The sequence below is a fragment of the Pectinophora gossypiella genome, chromosome 6, assembly GCF_024362695.1.
Source record: "Pectinophora gossypiella chromosome 6, ilPecGoss1.1, whole genome shotgun sequence".
Lineage (NCBI taxonomy): Eukaryota > Metazoa > Arthropoda > Insecta > Lepidoptera > Gelechiidae > Pectinophora > Pectinophora gossypiella.
The window spans coordinates 11615456-11631120 of NC_065409.1; the positions used below are offsets into that span (position 1 = coordinate 11615456).

The 15665-nt window shown below is 38.8% G+C and overlaps 2 protein-coding genes across 2 annotated transcripts; both read left to right on the plus strand.

Moving 5' to 3' along the window:
- Positions 1-1268: 1268 nt before the first annotated feature.
- On the plus strand, positions 1269-9249 carry LOC126367560 (C-type lectin domain family 4 member E). Its single transcript, XM_050011140.1, has 5 exons — positions 1269-1448; positions 2246-2533; positions 3275-3433; positions 4775-5035; positions 9057-9249. The coding sequence occupies exons 1-5, from the start codon at positions 1412-1414 to the stop codon at positions 9224-9226; spliced, it is 915 nt and encodes a 304-aa protein (XP_049867097.1). The 5' UTR covers positions 1269-1411; the 3' UTR covers positions 9227-9249.
- Positions 9250-10639: 1390 nt separating this feature from the next.
- LOC126367559 (macrophage mannose receptor 1-like) lies at positions 10640-15367 on the plus strand. Its single transcript, XM_050011139.1, has 5 exons — positions 10640-10796; positions 12074-12355; positions 12815-12976; positions 13846-14106; positions 15173-15367. The coding sequence occupies exons 1-5, from the start codon at positions 10745-10747 to the stop codon at positions 15346-15348; spliced, it is 933 nt and encodes a 310-aa protein (XP_049867096.1). The 5' UTR covers positions 10640-10744; the 3' UTR covers positions 15349-15367.
- Positions 15368-15665: the final 298 nt, after the last annotated feature.

The window sequence follows — 15665 nt, forward strand, 5'->3', positions numbered from 1 at the left end:
TATAATTGCATAGGTTATATTTTCACAGACTAAAAAGTGCGTCACGGATAGTCTGTCGTCTGCGCAGGGCCTAAGTAAATACTTTTCATTATTTTTATGATGGTTTTATTTTACTGATATCTGATCATGTCATTAATTATACTTATACGTCATTTTGATAAAATAGTTCTATTTATTTGCCCTTTAGTCATTATACCTATTTATTATCGTTAAGTACCTAATGTGCAATGCTATAATATTTGTTCAAGTTAAAGGAAATTGTCTTGAATACATACGATGACATTATTATCTGAATGTAATAGTTAGGTACGGTCACGAGCATTAATATGTATACACTTTGGTACCATGTCACATTAACTTTTTTGACAAATTGAACTGTAAGTCTCACTAAATGTCAAATAATTTATGTTAGTGCGACAGAGTCCTAAAGTGGGTACATTATATTGCTCGTGACTGTACCTACTTTTAGATAAATAGTTGTGAATTATAAACTTACTATTGTCCGTTGACGACCTCCGTGGTCCATTGGGTGAGCGTTGGGCTCACGATCCGGAGGTCCTGTCACAAAAATAACTTTGTAGTCCCTAGTTTGGTTAGGACATTGCAGGCTGATCACCTGATTGTCCGAAAGTAAAGTGACACGTAACAAGGGTTGATGGGGTTGGTACTCCACCTCACAACCCACACGATAGAAGATGATTGTCCGTTGCTTATCTCGCAAAGATTACTTATTATTATTATTGCGTATGGAAGACAAAAATAAAATATCCTGCGTGGATCATATATCCAGCTTAAGCTCCCTTAACCAAGTCTCTGCCGCATCCGTCACACAATGCAGCTCGGCTATGCCACCTGGGAACCGGTGTAGAGGGCACTCGTTCACTATGTAAGATATGGTTTGATCCGTGTGACCACATTCACAGTATGGCGACTCATTTAAGCCCCATTTATATAGGTGATGGTTTGACTTTCCATGGTTGGTCAATAATAATGGTCAGAATACTTATAATTATAGATAACATTATTATAATTATCCTAAATTGCAATGTCACAACCAATGGAAACTCCAAAGTCAGTCCAGTAGTTTCCGAAAGAACTATAAACATTTTTTTTACACTTATTGGGTTATTTCGTACAGATTATTGATTTCTTGGAAACAGAAGAGACAGAGTTGCAAACAATATAATATCGGTCGGGCTTCCTAAGTGTTAAAGTTCATGGTTTGATAATGATTCATATTTACTTATATTCCATTTATTTAGTTCATATCAAAATAATACATATCGGACATTGCGGAGGCTCAGTCGTTTGCATTACTTCTGCAGAGCTAGTCTAGAATTTATCTAGATATTTCTAAGACGTTCGCTTTAATACTTATAATTATTACAGCCGCTCTTGTACTGTGTTCAAAATGAATTTGGAGATATTTGTTAGTGTTTTATTTCTTGGTGAGTATTATACCAGATTCAATACTATAAATACAAAAACGCTTTATTGCATATATAAACACAACATTAAAACAATTACAAAAATGACAAGACAATCACAATCGGCGACCTCGTTGCTAAACAGCAATATCTTCTAGGTAACCTTATGAAAGAACTTGCTAAATATTGGAGTCGGGGACTATAAACAAACCTAGTACCTACTTAAAATATACATACATAAACAATATATCCAGATATTACTAGTATATAGAGACAGATTCATTATTTATTATTCTGTTTTTTTCTTAACCGCTACAACATTAGTGAGCTAAACAGCATGTGCAACTTGATAAAATTATCGATCGATATAATAAATTTTGTCAAAATCGATAAGTTTGTTTTTTTTTTCCTGACACGCGTGACACGTGATTTTGTTCATATTTTGACAGAACAACATGACTTATTTGGGTTCACATATTAGCATCAATCGACAAAACGACGTAATTATATCGTCAGAATCGATAAAAATCGTTACGCATGTTAGCCCTACAAATGTCACTCTATGTTAACCATATCACAGCTTTTAATTTCACATTTGATAATAATTATTATTAAGCACTTAAAGTACGTTCTAAAGTGGTGATAGATGGTGGTTAGGTAATGGTTGGTGGTTCTAGAGTGGTGGTACTTTCAATAAGTACCTAAGTATTCTCTGAGGATTATGTGTTTGACCGCTATGTATGTATGTACGTCTGTACCTCATAACTTCTAAACCACTTATCACAGATTTTTGTTATTTTTTTATATTATTATCACAGGTTTAGTTCTCGCCTTACCCCCTGGCAGCGATAAAGTCTACCGCCCCGACTACGTATACAATAAGAGAACAGATGCCTTCTACAAGCTAAACATAGCCCCAACATCCAATCGTCGAGCTAGAGACTTGTGCAAGGTTGAGGGGGCACAACTGATGGTGCCGTCCAGCAAGGAAGACATTGCCATGGTTCATGGGGCAATGAAGAAGTATCCAGATATTGGTGATTACGTGTGGATCGGTGATGACGGTGAACCACACGACCCTGCTGAGGATGCTCCTATTATTGATTGTGAGTGGAATGCTTACTATGCTATACAATATACCATAACTCACTGTGGCCCTGTTTTTTGTCCGGACAAGTAGTTAATGCCATCTGCGGCAAATCTACAATAAGTCACGTCAAAAAAAAAACTGTGGCCCTCTGGTACTCCGGCTTGCATCCCAAACGGGAGGTTAGAACTCCGGTGCCGGACTAGCAGCAATGAGTTATTAATTTATCTTAAGTGCTGGGGGGTCAAAATGGCCACATCGAAGCAATTCATCTAAGAAAGCAATATTGCAATTTGACATTTGCGCATATAAAAGTAAGTGTTCAATGCAAACAAATGTCAGAAATATTGCTTTCCTAGATGAATTCCATATTTACCCCCAGTTTTCAATAATGCAGTTGGCTCGACCTTTACAGACGATACGGCTGACCACCCGCCATGTTGGTATAACTAAAAGCCCGGTAAGGTGTAGATACTTAGTTCATCTTGCGATGGATGTACCCCATTGGGATATAGACGTGAAATTATGCATGTACTTTGTGAACGCTTGGACGTAAGATGATCCGTGCTTTGGAAGGCCCGGTTACTACTTACCCAAGTAAGGAGTTATTACATGAGCCATGTCAGGAACCTTTGGCGTTCAATAGCAACCCTGACACCAGGGTTGGTGAGGTTGGTAATCCACCTCGTGGCCCACATGATAGAAGATTGATTCTCTTTAGAGCAGTTTTAATGACTAATCTTCATTCCGTCTGTTCCAGTGAGTGAGGAAGAGAGACGCCCTGGTGACAGGGACTGTGACGTGGTCACCCGAGATGGTGAAATAGAGACTGAGTCCTGCTATCGTAGTAAACCGTTCGTGTGTAAAGTGGAAGCCAAAGATGCAGTTTACGATACGCAATGTGGCGTTTATGGTGCAGGTAAGGTCTTTCCTTTTTTAAACATGATTTATAGTAGATTTGAGGTTCGATTCCTGATGGGGACAATATCGAACTCACTTTGTGATACTATCCTTTGTTTGGTAAGCTTTGATCACCTGATTGTCTTAAAGAAAAAATATTCTATGCAGACGACACGATAGAATAAGAAATGATACTATGTATGGAACGGCAACTCTTAGCTCAGACGCTGAGTTAGGCTGGGCTGAGATAGGTTTACCTCACCCCCCTCGGATATAGTTTAGTCTTCAATCGTACGGGCGTGTGGTGACTGTGTAAAACGAGTACACGTAAACCGTTGCTCCCGGCTATTAGCCGTGAAACACCTCCAGAAACCTGAAGTAGAGCAACATGGTGCATAAAGTATGCTCCCTACACGCTCCGGTTAATTAAAAGGTGTTGCTAGCAGTGGAAAGTATAGTACATGCATATAGGTATGCCTATACCTATATTTTATACCTATACGTACTTGTTTTGTTAGGGAGTATCCTTATTACTTTAAAAAATACAGTGACGTTCACCAGAGACAAAATAGGTCATGTTTTGCTAATGTACTACATCAACCACAGACTCCAACCAACATGCATAAAAGAAATGCATCAAATATGTGCATTGAATTATATAATAATCTGCCAAATGAATTGAAAATACTAACTGGAAACAAGTTCAAGAATAACTTAACGAAATGGCTTATGGACAAATGTTACTATAATTTGAAGGAATATTTTGAACTTAAAAATATATATTTTCAATAATTTTCTTTCAATGTACCATTTCTTTATTTTTTATTTTCTTATGTATATTTGTACGCCTGCATGCAGGCCGAACACATCACAACATTGTTATTTAAATTATATTACCACCTTTATTGTATCTATGTGTTCTCGCAAATAAATTGATTTGATTTGATTTGATTTTGCCTAAATAAATAAAGCAGTAAGTATTTCTAATTCTGAGAGAAGCTTGAAGCCCCTATGCTTCTTGTCATCCTGAGCATGTCTTATGAATGGACTGGACCAAAAGAAAAGAAAAAATAGTCAATTGAATTGATCTTGTCCACGTCAAAGGTTTTACGCTTGACGCAGCTAAGTATGTGTAATGATAGTTGTTTTTGTATTTTAACTACCAACCTTATCTTTAGTACTTAAAATACAAAGTTATATAATATACTTACGTCAATAAAATTTGGTACCCTAGTTGCAACACTGATAAACAAAGAAGCATGGGTTTACCGGTTTTATTTAAGTACTTACGATAAATAATTCCAAAATGATTAGAATTTTTAAGAAACAACTGAAAATAAGTGGACAATCTTTTTTTCAGGCTACAAGTACTATGAAAACGTGCGCAGCTGCTACAAAGTCCCCAACATACCTTTGACCTGGGACCAGTCGTACGCGGAGTGCCGGGCGGAGGGCGCACACCTCGTGGTCCTCAACTCAGAGGCCGAACAGCGTGCCATCGAAGAGTTCCTCAGGACAGCCCCAAAGGTCGAAGGAGCGCATACTTCATACTTCTACTATGCTGGGATCAGAGCCAATCGCCATGCTGATAAGAGTGCCAGAGTGTTTAGGACTATTTTCAGTAAGTTTATTATCTCTCTAGCGTTTAGCGTTTTCACAGAGTCCGCTAACCAATTCGAACCTAACCTGAAGATTTGACAGGTCCGGTTTTTTATAGAAGCGACTGCCTGTCTGACCTTCTAACCCGCCAAGGGAAAACCAACCCAATACAGGTTAAGGTGCTGATAGACTTGAGCATTCACTTGTAACAGAACATCGAGCATTCGCCTTTTTTATATTTGTCGAACTGAACAACGAGCCGAGCCAAGCATAGAGCCAAACATTGCTATGAACGTTTTCACGAGCAAAAACGCTCGATAGAATGCTCGCTAAAATGTTCTCGTATTTTTATCGTATTGCAACATTCACACAAATGCTCATTACAAGTGAATGCTCAAGTTTATCAGCACCTTCGCATACCTCCGAAACGCATTCTCATATATGTGGGCGGTTTCTCACGACATTTTCCGTCACCACTGAGCAAGTGATAATCATTCTATGGGCCGGTCTATACAGGGTGTTAGTGACATCGTAACGAAAACTTTGAGGGATGATTCAGGCCATGATTCTGAGTTGATATCAAGTGGAATTTTCCGTCGCAAAAGTATGGAACGGAAAATAATTTAAATAAGCTCTAAAATTTTCATGACTTCTCCGACAGGAAATTCCACTTGATATCAACTCAGAATCATGGTCTGAATCATCCCCTTCAGTATTCGTTACAGTGTCACTAACACCCATACCTACTTGTATGGCTACTGTATGTACTTGTATGGGGTGTAAGTGACATCGTAACGAATACTGAGAGGGATGATTCAGCTGATTATTCTGAGTTAATATCAAGTGGAATTTTTCATCGCAAAAGTATAGAATTGAAAATAATTTTAAAAAAACTAAAAAAATATCATGAATTTTGCGACGGAAAATTCCACTTGATATTAACTCAGAATCATGGTCTGAATCATCCCTCTGAGTATTCGTTACGATGTCACTAACACTCTGTGGTCATAGTGGTTCACCGGCTTGCTATTCAAACGGGGAGTGTCGGTTCGAACTCTGGTACCGGATTTGCACCAAAAGTAGTTATATTAATTTATCTTAAGTGCAGTTTTGCAGTAACACAGTTGGCTGGACCATTACTCGTATAGATGTAGACGTCAATACGGCTCACCATCTAACACGTTGGTCTAACAAAAAGCTCGGTGAAGTGTGGGTAATTAGTTCATCTTGTGATGGATGTACGTCTGACTACCCGGATTGGGATATACATAAACAGCCTATATACGTCCCACTGCTGGGCACAGGCCTCCCCTCAATCAACCGGAGGGGGTATGGAGCATACTCCACCACGCTGCTCCACTGCGATCGTTTGTAATCGTTTATTACATGGTAACATGATTAAGCGCGGATGAAGGATAATAAAATTGCGAAAGCGGTATACGGCGAAAGTTAATGGTAGAGCTGGCAAAGGAAGAAATAGAAGAACTTACATTGACCACATTGGAGATGTCCTTAGAAAGGTTTAGTACGATCTACTCTGAACCGGCGCGTGCGTGTATGAAGCGATTGATGAATGCAGAGAAAGCAAGAGAAGTGTGTCAGGATGGAAGCATATGGAATTCGATAGTCTCGGCTTACCCCGGTGGGAAATAGGCGTGAGTTTATGTATGTGTGAATGTATGTAACATGATTATAATAACGCTTATAGGATTTTGACTCGTTGTACTTACATGTGTATTCGTATTTATACATATACCTACTGGTACATACCCCTACAGTCTGTCAAAACATAATTACATTGTTATCTTTATGTAAATTATTCTGCAAATTAAGTAGCGTCTTATAAAGTTGGAACTATGTTTCGTGGAATCGTTTTATGTTTTGTATTAATTATAATTTCTAAGTAATCATGTGCTGACTGATTTCATATTAAACGACTGTATAAACAGAAAACAGTCAATATATGTACCTACCTATTCCATGTTACATAAATACCTAACATCCGACACATGTTCTTAGAGTCAATAAATGCGGTCACTTGTTGACTAACACGATAGATTATTTTTAGGCGACTACCTAGGATATAAGTAAGCAGCTCTTAGTATTTCACTAGAGACTTAATTTGGTATTCGGTATATTCTGCACAAAAAACAAATATTAGACGGAACACTTAATAAATAACATTCGGTTTTGGTACCACCATTACTCTAGCCATTGACTCGGCCAATCAGCTCCCGACAACAAACACTTCAGGACCCTGACACCGACCACGCTGGCGTAGTCGACGATTTCCTTCAATCAACGTTTATCACTTTCTACTTTCTAGGGTTGATTAATTCTTTTAAAAATTATCAGCTCAGACGACGCCCTGAGCCGAGGTTCGCTCCCAACTGGGCACCTTCGGGCTTGTTGTCTTATTTTTTTTTACCGGGTGAGAACCCTCAGCGCTCCCCATTTGTCCGACCTGGTAGTTAATACCATCTGCGGCAAATCTATACTTATAATAAATCTGTAGAGAGGTCAATTCTGTACATTAAATATTTTTTCAAAATAACTATCAGGGGGTGATAAGTGATCGATACTGATGCCAAAAATGCAATCAGTAAATTTTTTGTCTGTCTGTCTGTCTGTCTGTCTGTATTTTCCTTATAGAAACAAAAACTACTGGACGAATTTTAATGAAACTTGGTACAATTATTCTTCACACTCCTGGGCAGGTTATAGTATACATTTCATCACGCTACAATCAATAGGAGCAGAGTAGTGAAGGGAAATTTTGGGAAAACGGGAGAAGTTACTCCATTTTTTAAGCTTCCGTCATGTGAGCAGCCTTAATGGTTAAAGTTACATAGAAATCATGTATGACGGAAATATCTAAATATATAAAAGGAGAAACTGACTAACTGACATATCAACGCACAGCCTAAACGGCTAAACGTAGGCACTTGAAATTTGGAAGGAACGTAGCTTAGTTACCATAGAGGTGCAACTAAGAAAGGATTTCCCGAAATTCCCACGGGAACGGGAATTAGCGGGAAAATCCTTTTGTATGAAAAATCTAAACCACTCAAGTTAGACGTTTGAAATTTGGCATGCAGGTACTTTAGTAAACTTAAGGCTTAGTTGCAACAGGATATTGCAAAATTCCAACGGAAACGGAAGTTAGCGGGAAAAAACATTTGTATGAAAAAATCGAAACCGCGTAAGATAGATGTTTTCAATTCAATTAAATTATTTATTGCATGCCATGTAGTACAATGGGGTGTTACATAGGCATAGGAACTAAAACATGGACCCTGTAGGGCACAGCAACGTTGAAGGGAAGAGAGGAAGTGTGTATTAAAATTAAAACTCAATGAACAATCAATTAAAAAAAAATGAATTCAATCAATTGATTCAATCTAGCATGCATGCATACCTTAGTAAATATAAAGTTTATTTATGGCTGTATTTTGAAAAATGGGAGTTATTGGGAAAAAAATTGTATGAAAAAATCTAAACTGCATAAGTTAGATGCTTGAAATTTGATATGCACTCCCACACACACAAAGATCTCTTTTTTATAACACGCTACGCGGACGAAGTCGCGGGCAAAAGCTAGTCTACAATAAGTTAAGTCAAAAAAAGGGTTTTGGTGCGGCATAAATTCGAAATGAGAAAATTTAAATCGAAAAAATATCTAGAGCTCTTGTGTTTGCTCTTGCTCTTGTCGGAACTTGAAGCCGGGACGAGCGTGTTAACCATTACAACACCAGATCCTCCTCCTATCCATGCGAAATTCTTCCGATCTACGGTCATTAAGCCGACGCCGGCGCCATCTATCTAGAATATTCAATGCGCAATGTCAACAAATGTCTAATAGCAATATTGCTTTTTAGATGAATTGATTCTATGTGCCCCTGGTTATTTTGGTTAGGTACTTCCTCAAATATTCTAATTAGATCTAGCGCTAAACTGAATAATTCGGCCGAATATTCGATTACCCGAGACCCTCTATGCTAACTGTAAGTAAACTTATCTATTTTTGTTATATCTTTCTCCAGACGAGACCCTGGAGGAGGCAGGCTACAGGCAGTGGTCGGACGGCGAGCCCAACAACCACAACGACTCCGAGTACTGCGGCACAATATTCTCCAACAACGGGAAATATAACGATGTAGACTGCTCCCTTAACTTTGGATTCATATGCGAGAAAGAAGTTACTCCTAAATAATACATTAAAGTATAAAATACATATTTTATTAGTTCTATTTCATCTCCCTAGCGTTATCCCCTTCATAGGGTCCGCTTACCTAATCTGAAGATTTGCCAGGTCCGCTTTTTTACCGACTTCAAAAAAGGAGGAGGTTCTCAATTCGACCGTATTTTTTTTATAGTTACTTAGTTGTAGTTGTAGTAAGAATAGTAAATATTAAATGCAATATGAATCTCTGTTATTATAAGACTTAAACTTGATTCCATACACTAGTGCCATAATAAAAAAACTTGATTCCTCAAAGCCAGGAAAGCGGGATGGATGGCCATACAAAACGCACCCTGGCCGCGTATCCCGCTTTCGCGGTTCTGAACGCAGCAAGCGATAAATTTAATTAGATTATAACGTTGGAGTTAGCTTGGCAATATTCTGATAAAACTCAATTAAGTATATGTCATAAAACCATCGTAAAAGGGACAACACATGGAAAAAAAGGGGGAAGAGAATGAAAGGTGTTTGTCGTGGTTTGTCCAAAGAAAGAGTATTGCCCTTAAATTAAGAAGTGATAACATTATTTTAAGTTAAACAAGCATATACCTAAACAGAGAAGGAAAAATAAATATTTATGAGTCAAAATCTGTATTTTAGTACGAACCCGGTTTTAGTTTTTAAAGATGACGACATTTTTTAGTAAACACAAAATTCACACACAGATACACCAAATGAAACAGGAAATTTGACTACATTTTCCTTTTGATTTGCTGCTTGATAATTCAGTATATAAAAATACTTATAAGTTTACAAAACTAAAACACAAATCACGCTTTAAAAAGTATGAAACAAGAAAATAGGTATACTTCTCTGAAATTCTTCTGAAGTTTAGAAGATAGCCGTGGTCGTATGCCGTACGCAAATTCTTAGGACAATTTGGCATACGCACATGCATATATACATATATACATACACACATACATAGCGGTCAAACACATAACCCTCCTTTTCGCTTCTTTAAAAAATATACTGAATGGAGCCTACTTGTAACCACTTCATAGGCTGGCAGACCGATCGAATACATAAGTACCTAACTATTCCAGGAGGGTTAAAATGGCCACATCGAAGCAATTCATCTAAGAAAGCAATATTGCTGTTTGATATTTGTTTGCATTGCGCGCTTACTTTTATATGTGCAAATGTCAAATAGCAATATTGCTTTCTTAATTGCTTCGATGTGGCCATTTTCACCCCCCTGATAATGCATGTGGCCTACCTGAGTTAGTATTATGAATTTGAAGCCATAAGTGATCGTGACACATAAATGAATAAAAGAAATGTCAAAAATATACTTATCGATAACTACGGCAATCACCCGTTTAGGTTTGTTGGACAACGTAAACTGAGTCCAATCCACTTGAACTTACGATCCAGTGGGACTGCACTGCTATCGTGGTTTGTGTGATCTCTTGATGACCTCTGGCGCTACTAATCTTACATTGAGTGTCATAATAGTTGCTTGGAAATGATCCAGTGTTTACCGAAATGGAGTGTCATGAAGCCCCAATACTAGTTTTTGCTTTTTGCCTGATTTTTGGTGAGTACCCCATGTCTTACTAAATATAATACAAATATATCTAGGTAGGTATTTTCCTAAGGTCGTTAAAATGTAAACACAATATATCATCTCTAACCTAACTCGTAATGTTGATAAATTGCCTACGTCATATACTGGGAAGGAATTGAAAAGTTGTTTGTTATTTTTACTTATTTAGATAGTCTACTACTACGCACTAATTAAAAAAAAACATGCTATACTTAATACAAACTAGTATAACTGAACTCAAGATGTATGCCCTACTTTTAATATCAGCTGTTTAGGTTTGGTGGATTATAAACAAAATAATAATGTGACAATACAATACATTCCTACCAGACCGAGAATGTCGGATAGTAGGAAAATACTTAGGATAAAGGTAAGAACTTACCATACAAAACAAATATGTAGTTCTACAGCCACTTCGGATGCGTCATAAGCGACTTTGGTTCCAATAATTATCGGAGTAAGGGCGCGTTCCCACTTTATCGTGACGACAGGATAATCGTGTAATTTTAAGTGTCGTGGTTTATATGTTTAAATGGTGGTGTTCACATATAGAACGACACGATTAACTGGCGTCTACGACATTTTTTGCAGTGACAACATCGTGACACGATGGTAGCTAAACAATAAAATTTTACGACAAACAATAGTATTAATGGGAACAGCTAGAAACGACAGTCGTCCAACGATAAATTAATCGTTACGACATAGTGGGAACGCCCTAATGCGAAAACGCCCTTACTGTTGTCTACTGACGACTTAAGGGCAGCTGAGACTTTAAGTACTTATATTTATAAAGCGAGTCAAAGAGCATTTTATGTAAAGAATATTTTTAGTCGAAGTATATAGTTATATATAATACGTATGTCTTTAGGTACCTTAGTATGTATTAAATTAGTAGCTATATATTTATACAGGCCTAGGCATGCTTTTTTATTCCCATAGTCTATTTATTTATATAGGTACTTAGTTCTTATTACTTTATTTATATATAATTATTATATTGCGTATATTTCACCTTTTTATTCTCCCACAGCTATTCTTGTACTACCTCTGGGTTGGCTGGAAGATATCTCTCTTAGATATAAGTCCGCCCTCGTAAACGTCTATTTCATGTTTATTAGAAATAATATATCATCATCATCATGGCGTCCAAGCCGTGTCCGGCGACGGCGACTCCTAAATATCTATCCCAGGTCGTAGTTATGATAGGCTCTAAAAAAATAATATTTTTATTAAGTCTTTAAACATGACTTTATGAAATTCCACAGCTCTAAGTAAAGCTATACCACCCGACAAACATTACCGCTCAGATTATGTATACAATCGACAAACCGACGCGTTCTACAAGATACACATTGAAGAAACATTCAACCACGGCGCAGCTGTAACTTGCTCCCTGGAAGGAGCTACGCTTATGGTGCCCTCAACGAGAGAAGACCTGATCCAAGCCCATGCTATGATGAAGAGTTTCCCAGATATTGGAGACTATTTTTGGATAGGCGCTGATGGAAAGGAGCACGAATCAGTTGAAGAGCAACCGATTATCAATCGTAAGTGTTCAACATACAACTTTGGCCATTCTTATAAAATGGTTCTTTTTTGTAAATATAATATGAATGCATTAATCGAATAGTTTTTCTTCTATATTTTAAAGCCTAAATCTGTTGGCCTCGAAGTATAACGGAGGTCAGCATAGTTCCGAGGTTTAAAAGATATATCTTCGAATGCGACGCTAGGATTGTCTTACTATACTCTTACAACTTCACAATACAAGTTTCAGTTTTATAATTTAATAAAATGTAGCGTTATCATTGCCCTTAAGCCTATTTCTAAAATGAGCTAACCGTCAGCTCATTATATTATTTATTTTAGAACTTTCTACTTCCTGTTACGCTGCCCCCATTTGTGTGTACTTAATTTAAATATTAATTATATCGTCTTACTAAGAACTTCCGCAGACGCGAACGTGTTCCTTCGGGCCTTCTGTAAATATGGTCCTTTATTTTCAGTGCATGCAGAAAGCAGTGAATACGAATACGTCTCACCGTGTGACATCCTGACGAGAAGAGGCGAGATAGAGTCGGCGTCCTGCTACCACCGGCGACCGTTCATCTGCAAGGTGGCTGCCAATGACGCCATTTACGATAGCCAATGCCACGTCTATAGCAGCGGTAGGAAGCTTCATGGAATTGAATTTTCAAAACTACTGGCTAAATAAGTGGTTAATCTGACGAAAGAGTTGAGTGTCATCATCATCATCATCAGCCCATTAACGTCCCCACTGCTGGGGCACGGGCCTTCCCTATGGATGGATAGGGAGATCGGGCCTTAAACCACCACGCGGGCCCAGTGCGGATTGGTGGTTATTAACGACTGCTAATGCAGCCGGGACCAACGGCTTAACGAGCCTTCCGAAGCACGTAGGAGCTCGAGATGAAAACTTTTTTTTTGTGGTCACCCATCCTATGACCGGCCTTTGCGAAAGTTGCTTAACTTCAACAATCGCAGACCGAGCGCGTTTACCGCTGCGCCACCGAGCTTCTCAGAGTTGAGTGTATCTCATTGTTATCATCAACCCTTTGTGATCCCTAGTTTGGTTAGGACATTACAGGCTGATCACCTGATTGTCCGTAAGTAAGATGATCCGTGCACCCAGAACGCGTCCAGAAGGCACGTTAAGCCTGATGTAAGTGAGTAATCGTTACCTGAGCCATGTCAAGGGCCTTTGGCGGCTCAATCATAACCCTGACACCAGAGTTGATGAGGCTGGTATTGCACCTTAAAACCCAAACGATAAGAAGGAGGTCATCAACGTATCTCAGAAGTCAACTAAGGCAACGTAGGGCCATGTATCCAAGTAGTTGCCGACCTAAGCATCATTGACGAAATGCTTTTCTGAATTCCTGTGGCTCTGCTCACTTGTATAGATTACGAGCGTGACTTTATTAAGTACCTAATATGTACCAATGTTATCGTCACTAATTTAAAGCCTCACTTGTTAAGCTACAAATTGTCATAATATCTTCAATATTGTTTTTAGCGTACCAGTATTATTCCTCGGTGGGGAGCTGCTACAAGGTCTCGGATGTACCGTTGACGTGGGACCAGGCGTACGCTGAATGTCGTGCTGAAGGCGCACACCTGGTGGTACTCAACTCCGAAGCGGAGCACCAAGCTGTGTGGGACATCATCCGCGCCGCGCCGAGAGCCATTGGCGTCCAGGCGTTCTTTTTCTTCTTCGCTGGCATCAGAGCGAATAGACCCACCGATGGGACCCCTAGAGTTTTTAGGACTGTCTTCAGTAAGTACCTTTTGCTAGTGTCATCTTCTTTTATAGTGTGGGCTATAAAGTGGATTATCAACCTCGTGAACCCTGGTGTCAAGGTGTCAGAGCCACCAAAGGCACCTGACATGAGTCGTGTAACGACTACGTTCATCAGCAAGTAGGAACCGGGACCTTTTTTTTGTCGTGACTTATTGTAGATTAACCGCAGATGGCATTAATGGAAACTACTTGGCCGAACGTAACCAGGACCAACGGCTTAACGTGCCTTCTGAAGCATGAAGCTAAACAAAGCGAAGCTAAGTGTCATGAAAAGAACAAATATGATCTAATGTTTCATGCATGGCCAGAGGCAATAAAACTTAAACTACCTATTATCTATATTCCATTGAAAACCCAAGTGCCCTGTCGAAAACGGGGCAGTGGTCTCAGCGCTCTCCATTTATCCAGTTAAATAGTTAATGCTATATCTGCAATCTGAACATCGAAATAAAATGGGCTATCACTAAGCGGCTCATCATTCATCAACTCACTAGCATTATCCCGTTTTTCACAGGGTCCGCTTACCTAACCTGATGATTTGACAGGTCCGGTTTTTATTGGCCGTCCATCTTAAAATAAATATGAAGGTCTACTGGTTGTCTTCTTGGTAATTCTGCCCACGTTAGGGATTACGCGCATATTCGATGTTTCTTGTCATATGACATCGACTAAAAGGTAAGAGAATGCGATCATTCCTGACTAATTACGTTCTTAGGGTGGTAATTAATAAACTAATCTCAGCTGAGACTGCCCTCAAGATCACGCTCAAGTCCCTGTTTTTATATAAGAACCGTCACATTGACATGATCTTGAGGGCAGTCTCGAAGCTGAGATTAGTTTATTAATAACACCGTTAGTCCTTACGTAATAAACATACTTAAGTACTATCTTTCTTTCTTTCAGCATAGCTAATTTTAAAGATTCACGCGCACACGTAACTATCTCATCTAGCCTACAGATCCCATTGCTGGACAAAGGCCTTTCCGTTCCTCATTCCATTTAGCGCGGTCCTAGTAGTAATTTCAATGTTTTTTTTTTTCAGATGAGACGCTCCAAGAGGCAGGGTACTCGGAGTGGTCGGAAGGCGAGCCCAACAACTACCAGGACACAGAGTACTGCGGCACCATATTCCTCAACAATGGCAAGTACAATGATGTCGAATGCGCGCACCTATACCAGTTTGTATGCGAGAAGGAAGTGCACGCAGCGACACATTGAATTTCAACAAAAAAAATTAAATGGCGCTCGTATTTTGTTTATAATTCTTCATTTCACTATTTATCCTCATGACCATGATAGATATTCTGTACCATAACAAACGCTTGCCTCTGATTTCGAGGTCGTTAGGTTACGGTAACGAATCCAGCACAAGCCTAAACCACTGATTGTCGAATTGTTTTCGAATTCACGTTTGGCTCATGAAATTATTATCACGTGCTCAGTGCCCTCATTCCCAAGAAATGCATTTTCGGAGGTATGTGACCTAACCTGTACTAGGTCGTCAGACAGGAAGTCGCTTCTGTAAAAAACCGGAC

Bases quoted from the DNA above. Each gene is read 5' to 3' on its own strand.
- LOC126367560 (XM_050011140.1), top strand. From the start codon at position 1,412: ATGAATTTGGAGATATTTGTTAGTGTTTTATTTCTTG. The intron at 1,449-2,245 runs GTGAGTATTATA...TTATTATCACAG, and splicing joins TGTTAGTGTTTTATTTCTTG to GTTTAGTTCTCGCCTTACCC. The intron at 2,534-3,274 runs GTGAGTGGAATG...CGTCTGTTCCAG, and splicing joins GGATGCTCCTATTATTGATT to TGAGTGAGGAAGAGAGACGC.
- LOC126367559 (XM_050011139.1), top strand. From the start codon at position 10,745: ATGGAGTGTCATGAAGCCCCAATACTAGTTTTTGCTTTTTGCCTGATT. The intron at 12,356-12,814 runs GTAAGTGTTCAA...CTTTATTTTCAG, and splicing joins AGAGCAACCGATTATCAATC to TGCATGCAGAAAGCAGTGAA. The intron at 14,107-15,172 runs GTAAGTACCTTT...TTTTTTTTTCAG, and splicing joins AGTTTTTAGGACTGTCTTCA to ATGAGACGCTCCAAGAGGCA.